This window comes from Aedes albopictus, chromosome 3, assembly GCF_035046485.1.
Source record: "Aedes albopictus strain Foshan chromosome 3, AalbF5, whole genome shotgun sequence".
NCBI lineage: Eukaryota > Metazoa > Arthropoda > Insecta > Diptera > Culicidae > Aedes > Aedes albopictus.
In genome coordinates, this window is record NC_085138.1 from 449,741,852 (window position 1) to 449,758,576 (window position 16,725).

Sequence of the window (16,725 nt, forward strand, 5' to 3'; positions counted from 1 at the left end):
AAACTGTGCAACGATGAATAATGTTGCAGTTAATTGACAAAAAAGGTGATATTCTAGTAATATCAATCACAGTTCGTAAGAAATTTTTCAATTTAATTAGTAAATAGTGGTGCGCAATGTTTGGAACCATTATTTGCACTGTGTTCCTAATTTTTGCGCACTTGCAGTAAATGCTTGTTGAACGTGAATACATGACTTATGAACCATCTAAGTATTATGTAAACTAGTACTGATATTTTCAGGCCTGCCTCTCCGCCATGTAGCAAATTTTGTATAGAAATTAGTAGAAAATTGTATGAACCGTAGCACTATGGCAGGCACTCTCCATCTGTCTACAATGAGACGTGATTTGTGAACAGTCCTTCATTTGGATTTTCCGGCGGTCAATGTTAGGGACGATTCAAATATGACGTCCACCATTTTAAAGACTTTTAGAACCCCCTCTTCCCCGGGGCCACCCCGTCACGCTTCATAGTATACCTAATACATGGCATATCACACTTTCTCAGACAAACCCAGCCCCCTCCCCCCAAAGATGGACGTCATATTTAAATGACCCCTTATTTTTCCTATCCGTAACGGTCACTTCATTTATCAGGAAGCTTTTACCTTTGATCTTTAGCCACAGGAAACAACCCCTCATGAAGTTTGGATTGTTCACATGGTAGGTGCCTAGTACGAACCGCAGACGAAATCAAGAACTCCGGAGGCCTCCGTTCCCCCTCCCTCGTAGGACAAAATATTTCAACAAATATTAATTAAGGGCACACTACCTGATCTGAATAACTTTAGTTTAATGGGCAAACATTAAATAATAGCATTTTTGATTACTTTTTTAAGCAATTCATAGCATGCGCAAAGTTAGGCTCACTATGCGCAAAGTTACGAACAATCGAAGATTTTGTGCGCAAAGTTAGGAACAAGGCAATGAAATAGTTTTTCTATTTTAAATATTTTTTTGGTTCATATTATGATTTTTTTATATTGCAGACTCAAAGAAAGATCATTAGTATATCGTATGAGCATGTTGTTCATGATATATTTTGTTTGTTTGTATTTTTTATAACGACTAGAAATTTGATTTTTCTTAACTGCGCAAAGTTTGGTGCATACACGGTAAATCGTGGAATTTCTTTCAGCATTCCTAATGGAAATTTTACACATTTTTCCTTCCGGTGTTCCTCTTGGGACTTCCCCAGAAGATCTTCCCAAAATTTCTTTCGGAGTTGCGAAAGGAGTTATTTCTGGGGTTTCTGCTAAAGTTCCTCTAAGGGTCGATTGCCAGGCTTACCCATATAGTTGAACCTGGTTTAAAGCTTAAGCCAGAGTGAAGAAATCGGGCCTAAGGGTTTCTGAAGGAGTTTTCACGAATTTACTGCAAGAGTTCCTCAAAAGATTTCTTTCATTTTTTCCTGTAATATCTTCAAACAATTGCTTTGGGTTTTCTTCGGGATGTTCTTCCTGGTATCCAGGGTATCCTACAGATTTTTTTTAAAAGTTTTCGCGAGGTTTATTTTGGAGTTTTACCTGAGATTTCTCTCGGAGTATCTCCTGGAACTTCTCTCAGAAGATTCCTTCCGATGGACTGGATTTTCTCCTAAGATTTTTTTTCCAGAGTGCCTTCTGGGTTGTCCACAGGAGTTATTGCTGATATTTCTCATTAAATTCTTCTCTTGCATTCTTTCAGAGCCAGGCTGTTCCTTGTTTTTGTACTGGATTTCTTGCAGTGATCCACCTGAGATTTTTTACAGATATTCTCTGTATTAATCCCAAAATTCTTCCTGGAATCTTTTCCAGAAATTCCCCCGAGATTCTGGATAATACTTTAGGGATTTCTCCCAAAATTATTGCAAGGAATCTTTTACGGGATTCTTCTACGAGTTTTCCTCAGAATGTCTCCTGATATAACTTACGAAATATCTAATAGGAAATTCCTGGAGAAATATTCGAGGGAATTCAAATAAAATCTTGCGAGAAACTCCGCAACGTGTTTTTGAAGAAATCTCAAAAAAAAAACCTGAGAAAAAATGAGACCTCTCGAAAAAAGTTCTAGGTAATAGTAATCCCGAGAAGCAATATTAAGGACATCCAAATAGGAATTCTGAAAACCTCATAGAATCCTGAAAGCAGCTACGGACGAAGTTCCGCGAGGAAAACAATGGAAATATCGGAAAACTATCGGTAAAAATCCCGACATAAGCTATTGGATAGCTATCCCGGAAATCCACTAAAAAAGACACGGACACTGGCTTCAGCCGGCTATTCTCGTGAAAAATTTCATCGCTTGGAGCGGGAATCGAACCCTCATCCATCCGGACTCTAACCGCATGGCTACGAGGCTCAACCAATCACTTTCTTGAAGAAACTTTGAATAGTTTTGGATGAATGGATCTTCAGGAGGAGGAATTCAGCAAGAATCTCTGGAAGTATATCGGAAAAACTTTGCAAGAACTATCGGGACGTACTCAAACAGATAACTCGTGAAAGAATTCTGCGGAAATCCAGGAAGAAACTTTGGAAGAAATTCTAAGGACTGTTCAATTTATAAAATGGACAACTTTACAAGGCTATAAAAAAAGACGCGTAGTTCAAATTGACCCACCCTTGCTTCGTTGTTCAGTACATCATCTTTCATTATAGTAGTGATTTTTGAATCGAATAAAAATAGTTTTAATTATAAGAAAATCGGCCAGGTGTTAAATGAGGTGAATTTAACGATTGCCGAAATTTGAAAATATAAATAAAATTACTGTTCACATATGGTATATCGTTTTTAATATCAGATAAGTATATTCCATGCTGCAGCAGCATGAGTAATAAACATTTTGGTGAAGCTTAAACTCAATTGAAAAATTAGTTGTTGAAATATTAGACTCAAGTGAGATTCGATTTTTTGATTAAAATTCAATTGTAAAGCAAAAAGGACATGAAAATATTCAATAAACAATTTTTTATGCATCCAGTCGAAAGTAGGAAGGATGTGTTTTCAAATGCAGAAAACTGCTTCTTAATAGCACTGCTGGTTTGGTTACTGTGCGCCATTACAGGCACAGTAATCAAAGCAGTTTCGTTCTTTGAAGGTTCTTTCAAATAACAATGCAACCTAATACAAATTTTACATAACATTGATGTTGGAAATATATTGTTTTACATCCGGTTGTTATTAAATAAGGTGTACAATAACATAGGATCAACTTTTTTGAAAATATGGTAAGTGGGGGCAGGATGGGTCACCTAAGAAATGGATCCCTATAACTTTCTGAATATAAATCGCATTTCTCTGTATTCTACCACGACTCTCAGATACACTAGTCAGCTATGATATAAGAGTATAAAAAGGTTATAAAGTTTGAAACCTGCGTCTTGACAAACAATTTTCAAAACATGACCCATCTTGCCCCACCTCATTTTAACGGGGGCAAGATGGGTCAGCTATAAGAAAACTCGATTTTCCTCCAACAAAAAATACTATATCTTCTAGTTTTTCTCTATACATCTAAGCTTCATAGACGTACAGATTACATGAAGAAAGTGTTGAAACATATCGGTAGATTATTCTCAGAACTAGAAGATTTTTGTTCGGGTAGCCATAAACGGACTTTGAAAACCTATATTTTTTGAAGGAAAATTTAAAAAATATGTTCTCAAATTTTCAGTGCTCTCATCGCTTCGGTAATGTAGGTCACAGAATAGCCTTTCTATGAAAAATAAAACATTTTCAAAAACTATGCAAACATACCGAAAAATTAGGGTGACCCATCTTGCCCCGTCTACACAATACACGTAGTTATATGGAATGTGTAGCATAAGGAGTATAACGAAAAAATATTTTATTTTTTTCTGTGCGAGGAACGTATAGAATTTTCAAAACAATATACCACTTTTTTGTGTATCCCCGTCGTTCATCTGGGAAAATTATTGAAAGAGTCGAAAATTTGCATCAATGGAGCAAAAAGAATGCAATTTTTTACAATGACCATCTTTATGGATTATTTTTTTTATGAAGAATGCAATTAAAGTATTTTTTTTTCTTCTGCGTCATTCAGAAAACAATATTCTACTACTCTGGACAAATTTTTAGCCGAATCCGTTGTGCTATTGCATCACAGGACTTAAATAAATATTTTTTAATAATTTCTTTGTAAACAAGGCAACTCACTTTATCAAGCTGAAGGCTGGCTTGGTGCATTATTACTAACCAACTATTGAACTTTACCTTTAGTAGAATAGTATAAGATTCCAATACATTAAAAACTTTATGAACATATGCATGTTTAGTATGTGGAAAGTTATGTCGAATTTTGAGAAATGGGTTTTTATTGATGTTTTACGAAAATCGCTTCAGTTACACAATAAAGAACATTTTGCCTAATGTTATATTTTTCCTACATTTGAGAATAGCTATAGAAAGTTATGCAAAAAACTGATAATGATTTTATTGAAAAAAAAAAGATATCGCACAAGCAAGTTGTTTATAAATTGAACAGGAATTACGCTCAGAAATCTTGAAAGAATTTTTGAAGAGCAGTGGAATTTACGTATTTTCGGCAGTTTTGTTCTATTCTTCATGTTTTTTTTTTTTTGGAACCTGTTAAACTCAGAGTTGGCATCAATTGAATGAAATTGAATGAAAGATGACAAAGATATCAACAAATCACTTTTCCATGTTTTACGATAATGACCCCAAACTTTTGGCCGATACAGCATTTTGAGGGGTGACCCCAAATTTTTGGTCGATGACATCAAGGATTAATTTACTTAATAACTATTTTTCTAGATTTGTTAGCTAAGTTCTGTAAAAAGCAGTTGAAAGCTAATAGAAAATGGGTCATATTACCGCTCTCATCTTAAAATTTGGTCGACCCAACTTCCAGCGACACTGCCGTAAGTTTATATTCATTTTTTAGAAAATTTGGCAACTTTGGGTTAAGTTTACATACAAATTTTATTGAAAAAAATTCTTTTAAATCATGTTTAAAGTTTCGTTGACTTATTATCTTTTGAATGAAACCTAGGGTTTTGAAATCGGACGCAAATTGGCGGAGATATGGGCCTAAAAAAATGACATGTTTTTGAGGGGGTGACCCCAAACTTTTGAACGGGAGTGTATATTCAAATCGTATGGCGTAAATGGCGATCTTACGGTAATCGACAGATGGGGTTCCTGTCCTGGAGTATACCCAGTAGCGTGGGATACAAAAAGACATTTTACTCCTGTACACTTTTTGAGTTCCATATTTGCCCTATATTAACTGTGCAAAATTTCAGCTCGATAGTAGAAACTACATATATTTTAGCGCCAGCCATTTTAAGTTTTCATACGATTTACTATGGGGAAAATCACTTTTTCAAATAAAAATCGCCACAGGTTGCCCCTGAGCTCCTAAAAATAAAGCGGTCTTCGGAGGTCTGATTCCTCGTGAAGTTTGCTACTGAAATCATTCATCGACTTATTTTTAGGGGTCTAGGGGCGACTCCTAGCGATTTTTCTTTGCAGAAGTAAAATTTTCCCATTAGTAAATCGTATGAAAAACTAAAAATGGCGGGCGCTAAAATATAGTTTTTCCGATCGATCTGAAATTTTGCACAATTGATATGGGACCAAAGTGGAACTCAAAAAGTATACAGGAGTTAAAGTTTTTCCATTTTTTTTTGTTTTCCCATATAAACCGTGTACCAGGCTAATACCCAGATAGAATTTCTTGAAGGAACCTCACATATTCTCGAAGAAAAAATCTTGGAGAAATCATTCTTTGAAATCCCTCAAAGAATCTCTAGAATTAGTTTTTGAAAGTATCTCAGAAACAAATTACTAGATTGACGGGCTTGGTGGTCTAGTGGCTACCGCTTCTGATTCGTATGCAGAAGGTCATGGGTTCAATCCCTGGCCCGTCCTTTTCATCCTACTTTGTATCTTTCTATCCACTTTCTCTCGCTCTCTCTTCTCTACATATACAACTCATGTATATTCATATGTTCATAGCCATCGCTAGAACCAGAAACGAATTGGAAAAAAGTCGTTTCCCTCCCTTCCAATTTCCACTCACAGCACAGTGTATATATAACGCCTATAAGTTATGCAACCAAAGCGTGCTGTGCCGCTTGACCTTATTCACCACACAATCTATCACGAACACTATAAATAACCCGTATCCATGGATCGCATCACTGGCCCAACGGTGACTCCCAGATCTTCCATCCTTTCCGTCTAACAAATACCCCAGTCCGTGCAGGTTGTGGGGACGCAGAGTGCTCTCGGTCTCTAGTAGCAACAACCAGTACACTCTAACATTCCTTTCCCTTCCCAGCTGACTATAAGGACTTGGCCGGCACCGTTATTGATCAAGTATGCATGAGATGCTAAAATTGCACTTTGAGAATAAGTGGAATATCCCAGCCCCTTATTCAGTTGGATCTCAGTGCAATTGGTACCAGTTCAGATCAATCACGGAAGAGCAACCATTGACATGTATAGTCAGAATTGATCGTTTTTTGATCGTATCTCAGAAACAAATTACTAGAAAAATTCCCAGGAAGAGCTTTTGCAAGAATCGCCAGAACTTGGATCCTGATGCAAATGCTAGAGGAATCCTCAGAAAATACACAATACTTTCGTTTTCAAATAAGATGATTTTGAAATATTTCTTTACCTTTTTGCCATAGCACCAATCTCTTCCTGTGACAGTTCAACGAAAATCCGCCTGTGCTTGTCGATTATTGCCTTCCATCCAGCTTTTTTAGCTTCGGCCAACAAAGCTTCCTTTATTTCCGGAACCTCATCCAGCAACAACTTATCCTGGTGTTTACCCGTTGCTCCACTGCCCATTTGAAAGCTGCACAAAAATTGCTTCAGCTGAGACAGCACCGGAACTTGGTCCAGTACGTGATCGTTCAACAAACCAGCGCACTTTCCTATCTCTTTTCTTCTGAAATCAGTAGCTTCGTAGTTTCGCATGGCATTTTCATTGAAAAGCAGTGCGTACAAACAAAACCATGCCTGCGCTTCGTCTTTGGTTACTTTGAGGATATCTTCGCCATACACTGGCGTCCATTGACCTTCCAGGAACTTTTCAAATCCTTTGCCAGTTCTACGAAGCCATGGTTTGGCGTGCAAGATTTCCGCGATCAAACAAGGTACATCATGGGTTTTGATAACGCGATTAGTTGCACTCAGTGGAAGAACGCTGAGGTTGTTCATCAAATAGCTTAAAATTGTAGCGCATTTCAAACCAATTTTAAAGTCAATTTCAAGTTTCATTCGCTTGAATTCATCTATGGCTGGTTCCTGCAAAAGTGCCTTGGGATCTTCGATATCATTATGCTTGCTATTCGCGTAGCCGACCAAAAGCCCCAAAGCCTGAGCGCAATAGTCGATAAGATCTAGAGCGGAGTCGCCAATCGCTTCGCAGCAGGTTTGATGGAAAAGAAGTGTTTCCAAAAGCGCAACAACGTTGACTTCGTAATATAGAACGCTATAAAGCACAAACGAAGCCGGTAGCTGGTCCTTGGAATCGATCAGCTTGGGCAGAACCTTGATCCTCCAAACAAGGGCACAGTACGCTTCGTGGACCAACAGTGGAAGTTTTCCTTCGACGAGAAGTTTCTCTTTGATGACCTCTTCCTGCTGGGTGCTTGCCTCTATGGATGCTTGTTGAGTCAATTTCAAAACGGTTTCATTCTGTTCGAACCAGCTGGAACAAGAAAGGGAGTCCTATGTATGATTCCAAAGAAGAACTCCAACGGTGATCAGAACTGTAGTACCTCTCACTTCCGATGTCAGCGACCTGGAATTTCCTTAGACTTTCCACGAAGTAGTCCACTTCATCCGGATACACAGCACAGGGGTAGGACATCTTGCAGCGCGTTGGATTCGATTCAGATTGCAAATAACACATTCCTACTGCTCTTAGCAACCAAATGGCGAGTGTTCGTTTGGAGACATGGCTAGTTTGATCGATTTGAATAACATGTGAGCCTGCGCAGCGCATGTACGGCGAATGGTGTTTAGAATGTTTGATGGAATGTTTTCATCATTTTGAACTCCTCCTGGTGTATTTGGCAAAATTATAAGTTTTCACAGGTTGTCCATGTTGCAAATGTATTGCGCAATGTATTGAAATTGATAAAATCTTAGAATATTTACAATTGACATCAGATAAACAACATTAGATAGACAATAAGATAAAATTTAGATCATCTATGGAGAGTTTCTGGAAATAACAAAACAACTTCGGTAGATTTTAATGGGATTTTATTTTGTCAATTCATGACTATTGGAATTGCGTTTGAAGATTACCAAGCATTTCTACAAAATTATCTGTTAGTCGGATAACTTTATCTTTCATATAATTAAACTTAGATATGAATGATTAAGCACAAGAGGCAATCTTCAGTAAAGTTTAATCTTTCAGCAGTTACGAATTTTATTTGATGCACATTTTAAACATCGCATACATTACTGAAGATGCCATACGTTGATTCAAACACCTATTTAGTAGTTTTGAAAATGTTTACTTTGAGTTGTCTGAGATTCTTCATGATAAAGTCCGGGACCATTTGGGTAGGAGCACCTATTTTGGGCACTTGCTGCTATAGCTCAGTCAATTTAGAACCGTTTGACTTGATTTTTTAGACACGAACAGATACGCACAGTATCTAGCCATGTGCAGAAATTCAAGTCAATCGGTTTGAAATTGACCGAGTTATAACAGCAAGTGCCCAAAATAGGTGCTCCTGCCCAAATGATCCTAGACCCTACTGTTTGTGTACCTGCTACTGACGGTCGGAAATTCATTATTATACTTACTCACTTTTGGCAGCTTCATATGAGAAATGTTATACTTGCATGAGTGTCAAAATAATAGAACAGATTAAGGGACTAACAAAAAAGGTACAGCTATATAGAATAGAGTTAATAAACTATAGAGGAGGAATGTCGCTGGCGTCGCTGCCGCAACATCTTTTGCTGGCGGAGATAGGCCGGGATATAAGTGTCAAAGCGAAAAAGTATGCAGTTTGACAGATAGATACCCGACATGTTTGCGAACGAGAACAAAGGGAACAGCAGCGACATTCGTCCTCTATAGTTTCTTTACTCTATTCTATATAGTAATGAAAATAACCAAGTATTAAACGTAAGAATTACAAAATTTCTACATCGTCTTTCTAGCTATGCGTTCCTACTGAAACATGACCTGCTTCTCTTCAAAAGTACTTCTTTATCACTGCCACAGTAATTACACTCATGCCCAGAAAGTCTAGAAAATTTCCCCAACAAAAAAACTCGTTGTCTCCGGATTGACACTAAATTTAAAATCACATATCACCAACATGGTCTATTGCAACAATACTGATGCATACTTAAAATAAACTTCCTAACTTAAAATACATAAATAATATCCAATACCAAGTATGTAAGTATTATTTCATTTAAGGCTTAACGCCTTTTCTTCTTATCCTGCTTGCGGCTCCGATGGTACGGACGTCGGGGAGTATTCTGTGGCGACGAATGCTCCGAACTGGAGTCCTCGCTGTCGTTGCCCTGTAAATGGATTGATAATGATCCACCTTCAGTGATCGATTCTACTAGACAGAGAAAAACAATAGTCGTAAATTTACCTTTGACCCGTTCAACCCATCGGCACTTCCGTCGGGGAGCACAATGCACGCAGCCAGGCAAACCATTTGAAAGATGGCACCCACGTACAATCCGTAGCGTATTACGGTACCGAAAAAGTCCTCCTCAGCGATGCTGACCAGCGTCGCACTCATGTTCCTCGCGATTGATTCGTCCTTTGAACAAGAACTAAAATCTGCGTCCGAAGTTAGTGTTGTTAAATCAAAATTATTGATTTTTTATTTGTTTTTTTTTTTTATTAAATTGACAATCTGCCGAAGTATCAAAACTAATGTCAAGTACTATCATCCTACGGGTCGAATGCCATTTTCAAATGTACAGTTGATCCAAAAGGAATAGAGCATCCAAAAAGTGATTATACTTAAATATTCACACAAGACATTAGGGATTATAAACGAATTCCAATTTGAAAACGATATTTTATTCGTACAATAGATCTTTGCGACCAATATGAACCAACAAATAAAAGTAATGCATAAGTAGGTTAATTGGGTTTTTAAAATAAGAAAAATGTATCGATTTTTTTGATTTTATACGAAAGAGCACCTTTTTCTGAGCCATTATGATTTTTTTTTTCAGATTTTTAGAACTTTATTTTGATACCTAAAATCAATTTCAAAGAGATTTTTTGCAATCTGACAGCTGGGCAACTGCTTGACAGCTCCACCCAGTACAAAATGCGACGAGGGGTGATTCGACAAATCGCTTCCATACAAACTTCAAATTGATTTTTGAATAGGTTAATTAATTAATTAATATCTTTATTAAAGAGACTTTCAGCCTTGAATAGGTTCCCGGGCACCAAAATTCATGAAAATTTGGATTTCGGCTCAGTTTTGCATGCAGATTCAGAATATGGAATTATCTCAACACTACCAATGAAGCTAATTAGACAATTTTGGAAATAAAGTCACACCTCGAATTAAAAAAAAAAACAAAATTTGATTGAATCTCACAAATAAAGGAAATATGCGAAATTTACCTTATACACATTTTTATAAAAATTAAGTACAATAATGGACTATACGCTATTTTCAAAAATTTGTCTCGAAAACTATTGTTTAAGCGGAAACATCAAATAATATAAATTATTACACACATAAATGATACGAATCCCGACTGAAAGCTCGGCAGGAATCCTAGAAAGAATAATTAAAGATATTCCGGGCGAATTGATTGGCAAATCCCTTGAGGAATGCCAAAAAACGGGAAGAATCTTTGAAGGGATCCTGAAGGAATCTTTGAAAGGATACCAGGAGGAATTTCTGAAGAAACCGTAGTAGGAATCCCCAATAGAATCCTTTATGAAACGCTTGAAAGAATTCTGTCCAAGATTTTCTAAACCAATTTCAGGAGGAATCCCGACAGAAATTCTGAGAGGAATATCTCAAAAAATCCTAAAAGGAATCTTCGCTGAATGCTCAGTAGCTGGGGTGCCATAAAGGCTTGCAGCAAAAACAAAACCTCATCAAATTATCATACGATTTGTAAACATTGTTCTCATTTTTTTTGGAGGAGATAATGATGACGTCAGCGTGCAAGCTCTCATATACACAGATTCAGATGCTCAAAAATCTGATTACGGTTATGTGGAATACAGATTTGTGAGCAAGATGGATTGTTATTTTTTGTGTGGGATACAGATTTTTCCTCTACATTTTGTAAATCATCTGGCATCCCTGATTAGCAAGAATTTAAAAGAAATCATGGGAGGAACTACTGGAGAAATCTCGCGAGGAATCCCAGCATGTATACCTAAAAGACTTCCACTACGAATCTTCGAATGCATCTCGGCCGAATTATTTCAAAGTATACCAAAAGGATTGATTGATAGATTTGTCTTTATTAAAATAACTTTCAGTCCTTCCCTGGGTTACCTAAAGGAATCCGTGAAGTAATCCTAGCATGAATCCCTGAGTATTCCTTCAGGCTACAATACCTGAAGGAACCCTCTCAAGATTTTCTAGAATACCTAAAAGAATCCTTTGAGGATTTTCTAAAGTAATCCCTAAAGGGATCCCAAAAGTAATCTCTACAGGAATGCCTGTAGTAAACCGGAAAATAATTCCTGAAAGTACCTCAAGAAAATCTCATTTCTTCACCTAATTATCTACCTTATAAGCGCTTTATAAAGCGAGGTATGGACCTCAAATAGAATCGCTCAAGTAATTTCTGTTCAGTGCATTCTTTTTCCTTGACCGGAATGGTCGTGCTGACTTTGTCAATGGTGGTTTATGTTGACTATGCGAACATGGGCAGTTCAACTCTGCGTTCTACCCTAACCTTCGAATCCACCTCTACAGTATGCTGGAATTTTCCGTTATTCTGGAGATATTCACGTCTATCTGCGACGTTCTAAATTCCAAGATGATTGTCGTCCTACATATTCTAGGAGGGTGTAGCCGCTGCTGGGCGATCCAGCATAAAACACGTGGCTTATGCGCCACTCCTCGAAAGGAGACCACGAGCCCAATTTTAAATTGCCCGGATGAGACTCCCAAAGGCGAGTCCATTTATTTCCTGAAAAGGATTTATGGATCGATCCAGCTGGCTACGATCTAAAACGGCCAAACGGGAAATCCCTATTACCCCAACATAAAAGCACAATCACGACGACACTCAGAGACGACGGTGAGAGATCTCACCTGAACCCCTACGATCTCACAAAAGAGAAGTTCTCATCATTGGCAAACTCTCCTCTCGCCACCAGATCCCTCACTGAGCTGGAAGACACTCATAAAATGACCCAATCAAACTCGACATGGAGGACGGGACACGAAACTACAGAGAAACGCGCAGTGATGTTCAACACATTTAAACAATCCAATTGCTAAGAAGGAAAACTCATATTAACATTTATTCACGGTACTAATGGGACGACTACGGAATATATTGACTTTTGCGAGTACATATAGTGACTTATTTCCTAGGATACATGTTTATTGGCTCATATAATCGAATTCGAATTTCTTGTATGTATTGTGTTCGTTCTCTATCTTCTACCTCCTAGCATGTGTGCGATTTCCCTAGCCACTCCCTCTCTCTTCCTAACTGTGCTCAGTGCTCTGTATCGTGACGTCACATTTGCTGGAAGCTCAGCTTCGTATTGGTCTGCGCTCCTGGTGACAAAGCTTTCCTGCAGTGGTGGCTAAGACGGGCTCACGCACGCATTTTCACGGGGCCAAGACGTTGGTCCCCCAAGACGCTGTCGGAAGGAATTCCGATGTTCAAAAAGGGTCGATTGGCTCTAATGGCACTTCATCTCATCAGTCTTTGACTGGCAAAAAAGATCCTCCGCGGCGCCCTCAGCGGACGCCGCACTCCGCAAATAAAAGAAATTGGTTGACTCACCGATCTATTCTGCTTACTCAACCTCAGCAGTCGATGACCTGTAAGCCGGGTCGTTGACTCACCGGCGGCTTGGTTGATTGAGGCGCTGTCGTTGATCGGCTCGTCACCGCGTGATCGCAATGGCGGTTGACGGTAGCTATGCGATGGCGGTTTCTGGCACTTGGTTGATGCCCTGCTGGTCAGTTGGCGCACCAGCTCGTGGACTTCGTCCACCTGAAGGTCCCCGGGCCTTCTCGGACCGATTTGGTGACGGATCCGTCCGCTTCCGGCAGGTTGACGGTCGCCGGGTGTTTTCGTCCGTTGGGGAGAAGCGGTCACGTTTGGGTGCGAGAATCTGCGGATTGAAGATGAATGCCCGTACTGGCGGGACAAAGAGCTTAGCACTGGCACCAAGAGCACCTTACGAGCACAATTTCTTACCTTTCCTTAGGCTTCTTATCGTTCAACAATCGCACACAGTTATCTACGCACACTTTTGGCCTACTATGGAACGAAACACAGAAATTAAACTATCTAACTATATCTAACATCACATTGAACCTACTCTAGGCACACGAAAAACTAACAAGCAAACTCGGACACTTCCAACTCTTTGAGCTATCACGGACGAAATGATCGAGTCTTGGTAGCCTCAGATAAGGGAAAGTGAATGATCTCGGACGTACCCGGAAGTACGTCATTTCCCGAAACCCTTCGTGTTCAATCGTGACTACACCGCTATGTGGATAACTTGACCGATAGTCGTGCTGCTTTCCCTTTCCCACCTTATCCAGAAAACAAATGGCCTCGACCTCGGGAAGCGTTTGTTAATAAATGCTTTTCGTTTGCCTAAGCTAAGGGATATTTACAAATTTCAATTATCTGAGACAGATTGTATTCTCTTACAATCTATCTTATTTTAAATATTTACAGACTTATTTACAAAATATCTACAAAATCTCCTGTCCGCTACAAGGGAGAGATGTAGGAGGCCTCGCCTGATATTAATAATAGTAGTAGGCCGTGGTTCTAGAATATAAATTAATAGTCCTGTTCAATGAAGTATGTGGAGAGCTAATACAGTCTTGCTTTAGAAATCAGAAGAAAAAAGGGTTGTTTGCATTTCGGCACTTTAAATTCGTTTTTTAATTCTCCAACCACTTGACCTATTTGACAGCTCTTTTGTCCACTAGGGCACCGCGTGACCGATTCCAACTGGCGACTGCACTGACACTTTGTACAGCGCCTAAATGTATTCTATTATAATTCTACTATATCGTCCTCGAACTGGTTGCTGCTGTCACTTTTATATCCTGTCCATGGGTAGAATAATGAGCACGAGAATATTGATGTGTGGCTCTTGTTCCTTCTTCAGTTCGATTGGTGGTCCATTATGAGTTGCCGTTAGCCGATACTCAAGTTTTCGGGTCTGCTAGAGCAAATGCCCAGAAGAGGGTCTGGTGTCATCTGCTCTCGGGGAGAAGAGCAACTAACGAAAAATTGCAAGTGCTGGGATCGTACCCATCACTGAAAAAAGTTTTCACATTGTTTTCATCTGATTTTCACATGGACTGTTTCCATACGCGTATCCATTGAATTTTATGGGAATATCACATAGATTTTGCGAAGTTATGTGATTTTTCAATAGAAGTTATGTGATTTCCTAATGTTTTCCATAGACCGTATGGATTTCATGTGAAATATTCAAAGAAATTTTCATCGGAAAATCCAATAATAGTTATATAGCCAAACTAATGGGAATTTTCCATGTGATATGTGATTTATTTTTTCAGTGATGACCATCCACTAATGAAGAAAAAAATCGTTTTTATACTGTCCGTTTCAGTACCAAAACAGCCTACTTTATCAAACTATAACCATAAGAACCATAATGCAATTATTGTTTTATCCACAACCTGAGATGTCGCGGTACGAGCTCGCAAAACTGTGATGTTTATACTGCCGTGAATCGCATATCAGTCCCATGTTTGCTGGATTTCCTTTTCGTACAATCTACGATTCTTAGTTCGTTCCATCTTTGCCCAGACGCCAAATATTTGATCACTTTTGACAGATAAATTTTAGCAAGTTTGGCAAGAAGAAATGTTATTTCTGACTAGCCGACACCGTTCAGCATCAGCTGGAGCACTTGTATACTTATAGCATTAGCATTACGTCTGTTTCTCTGTGGCCATTATTTGTATTGGTGTTTGTGAGATTTTTCTTCGAAATCCCTATTACAATCATTGTCATCATAGAGAATAACATAAACAAATATTTTTTCGAGATGGATCGTATCAGAAATTTGGAAAATACGTAAAAATCAACTAACGCGTAGTGAAAAAACATTTTCAAACAAACATCACGAACAATGGCACGGCTGAGCAACGTGCGAGTGAAGTTATGCGATCAAATTCTCCTGCACAAACTGCATGTGCTGAACAATGCAGTGTCCCAGAAGGGAGTCACCGAGCGGGAAATGGAAGAAGCGTTCAAGCAGTCCATCGGTTACCGTCCCAGCCGACTGTCCTGGACACAGTGGAACGACGGGACACTATCGATACTGTACAGCGTGATTTTTGTGATAGCACTATTTGTGCTGACCCCGTTCCTGGCGTCATTCATCGAGGTGATACTCGGTACACGGTGCATCGTGCCGAACAACTATCTCGTCTGGGAAGCGACAAGGCCCTTGTCGGATTGCGATTTTTGCAGGGGTAAGTATGTTGAAGATGTGTAGTGGAACAATCTAATGACCATATTCTATGTTCAGGAGTTCAAGGGCCAATTATTCTGTCGAATCTGTCGCGAGAGGAGTTCAAACCATATGCATACTCGTCGAGGCCCATCATCATCAAGAATGCCATATCCCACTGGCCAGCAGCCAGGTTGCTCAACTTTACCTTCCTCAAGGACCTCTACTACAAACATCCGTCGGCGCTAAACAGCTTCCATGAGGATTGCCAGTTTTTGCATTTCAAATCAAACTTCCAAACACTGAAGGACGTGTTTCGAATGTCGGAAGACTTTCGCTCGGGGCATAAACCCTGGTACGTCGGTTGGAGCAACTGCAACCCTGTGATCCTGGCGGAGTTGAGGAAGCTCTACCCGAAGCCGCATTTCTTGCCAGAGGATGCCGAGATGCCGAATACGGACTTTGTATTCCTGGGCTACGAACAGGGCGCGGTGATGCACGTAAGTTACTACCTTCATACATATTTCAATACAAAGCTATTTGCGATCGTGAAATTCGACTATTGCAGATTGACTACATACCCCGGCTGATGTGGCAGGCTCAGCTGAGGGGCAACAAAAGTTGGATACTGGCACCGACTCCGGAGTGCGACGAAGAATGCCGCAGCTTTAGCTTCTACGTCGAGCCGGGTGACGCCTTGCTGGTCGATACACGGCTTTGGTACCACGGTACGTTCATTTCCAAGGGGGAGTTTTCCCTTACCATTCAGTCCGAGTATGGCTAAAGTAGAGTTATCGCAATTTTGCGGTAACCGATCCATGCATTAAAGTTGTATCAATTAGAGTTGTGTGCCATTGCGATTATTATTATCTTTAGTTAAAGGATGCGAGGAATATATTTTGTAAATACATTTGTGAAGAATGATATTTGTTATTTTTAATGATGACCTCCTTGAGTAGCAAATGATAAAAAGGTCAAAAGCCGAAAATAATGAATTGCCAGGGATTACAAAAGGCAATAACGTGTGCTTCTATCAGAGATTTGAATTTGATTATTCATAAAG

At 39.2% G+C, this 16,725-nt stretch overlaps 3 protein-coding genes across 3 annotated transcripts; 1 reads left to right on the forward strand and 2 right to left on the reverse strand.

Moving 5' to 3' along the window:
* Positions 1 to 6,611: 6,611 nt before the first annotated feature.
* Positions 6,612 to 7,966, reverse strand: LOC109407516 (zinc finger MYND domain-containing protein 10 homolog). The gene is made up of 2 exons (XM_019680573.3): positions 7,762 to 7,966; positions 6,612 to 7,691 (listed from the first exon to the last, which is right to left on the reverse strand). The coding sequence occupies exons 1-2, from the start codon at positions 7,893 to 7,895 to the stop codon at positions 6,647 to 6,649; spliced, it is 1,179 nt and encodes a 392-aa protein (XP_019536118.3). The 5' UTR covers positions 7,896 to 7,966; the 3' UTR covers positions 6,612 to 6,646.
* Positions 7,967 to 8,234: 268 nt separating this feature from the next.
* LOC109425774 (protein anon-73B1) lies at positions 8,235 to 9,836 on the reverse strand. The gene is made up of 2 exons (XM_019701097.3): positions 9,619 to 9,836; positions 8,235 to 9,541 (listed from the first exon to the last, which is right to left on the reverse strand). The coding sequence occupies exons 1-2, from the start codon at positions 9,769 to 9,771 to the stop codon at positions 9,437 to 9,439; spliced, it is 258 nt and encodes an 85-aa protein (XP_019556642.2). The 5' UTR covers positions 9,772 to 9,836; the 3' UTR covers positions 8,235 to 9,436.
* Positions 9,837 to 15,192: 5,356 nt separating this feature from the next.
* On the forward strand, positions 15,193 to 16,583 carry LOC109407514 (uncharacterized). Its single transcript, XM_019680571.3, has 3 exons — positions 15,193 to 15,684; positions 15,741 to 16,162; positions 16,231 to 16,583. Exons 1-3 carry the CDS (start codon positions 15,339 to 15,341, stop codon positions 16,444 to 16,446), a joined length of 984 nt encoding a protein of 327 aa, XP_019536116.1. The 5' UTR covers positions 15,193 to 15,338; the 3' UTR covers positions 16,447 to 16,583.
* The last annotated feature ends 142 nt before the right edge of the window (positions 16,584 to 16,725 follow it).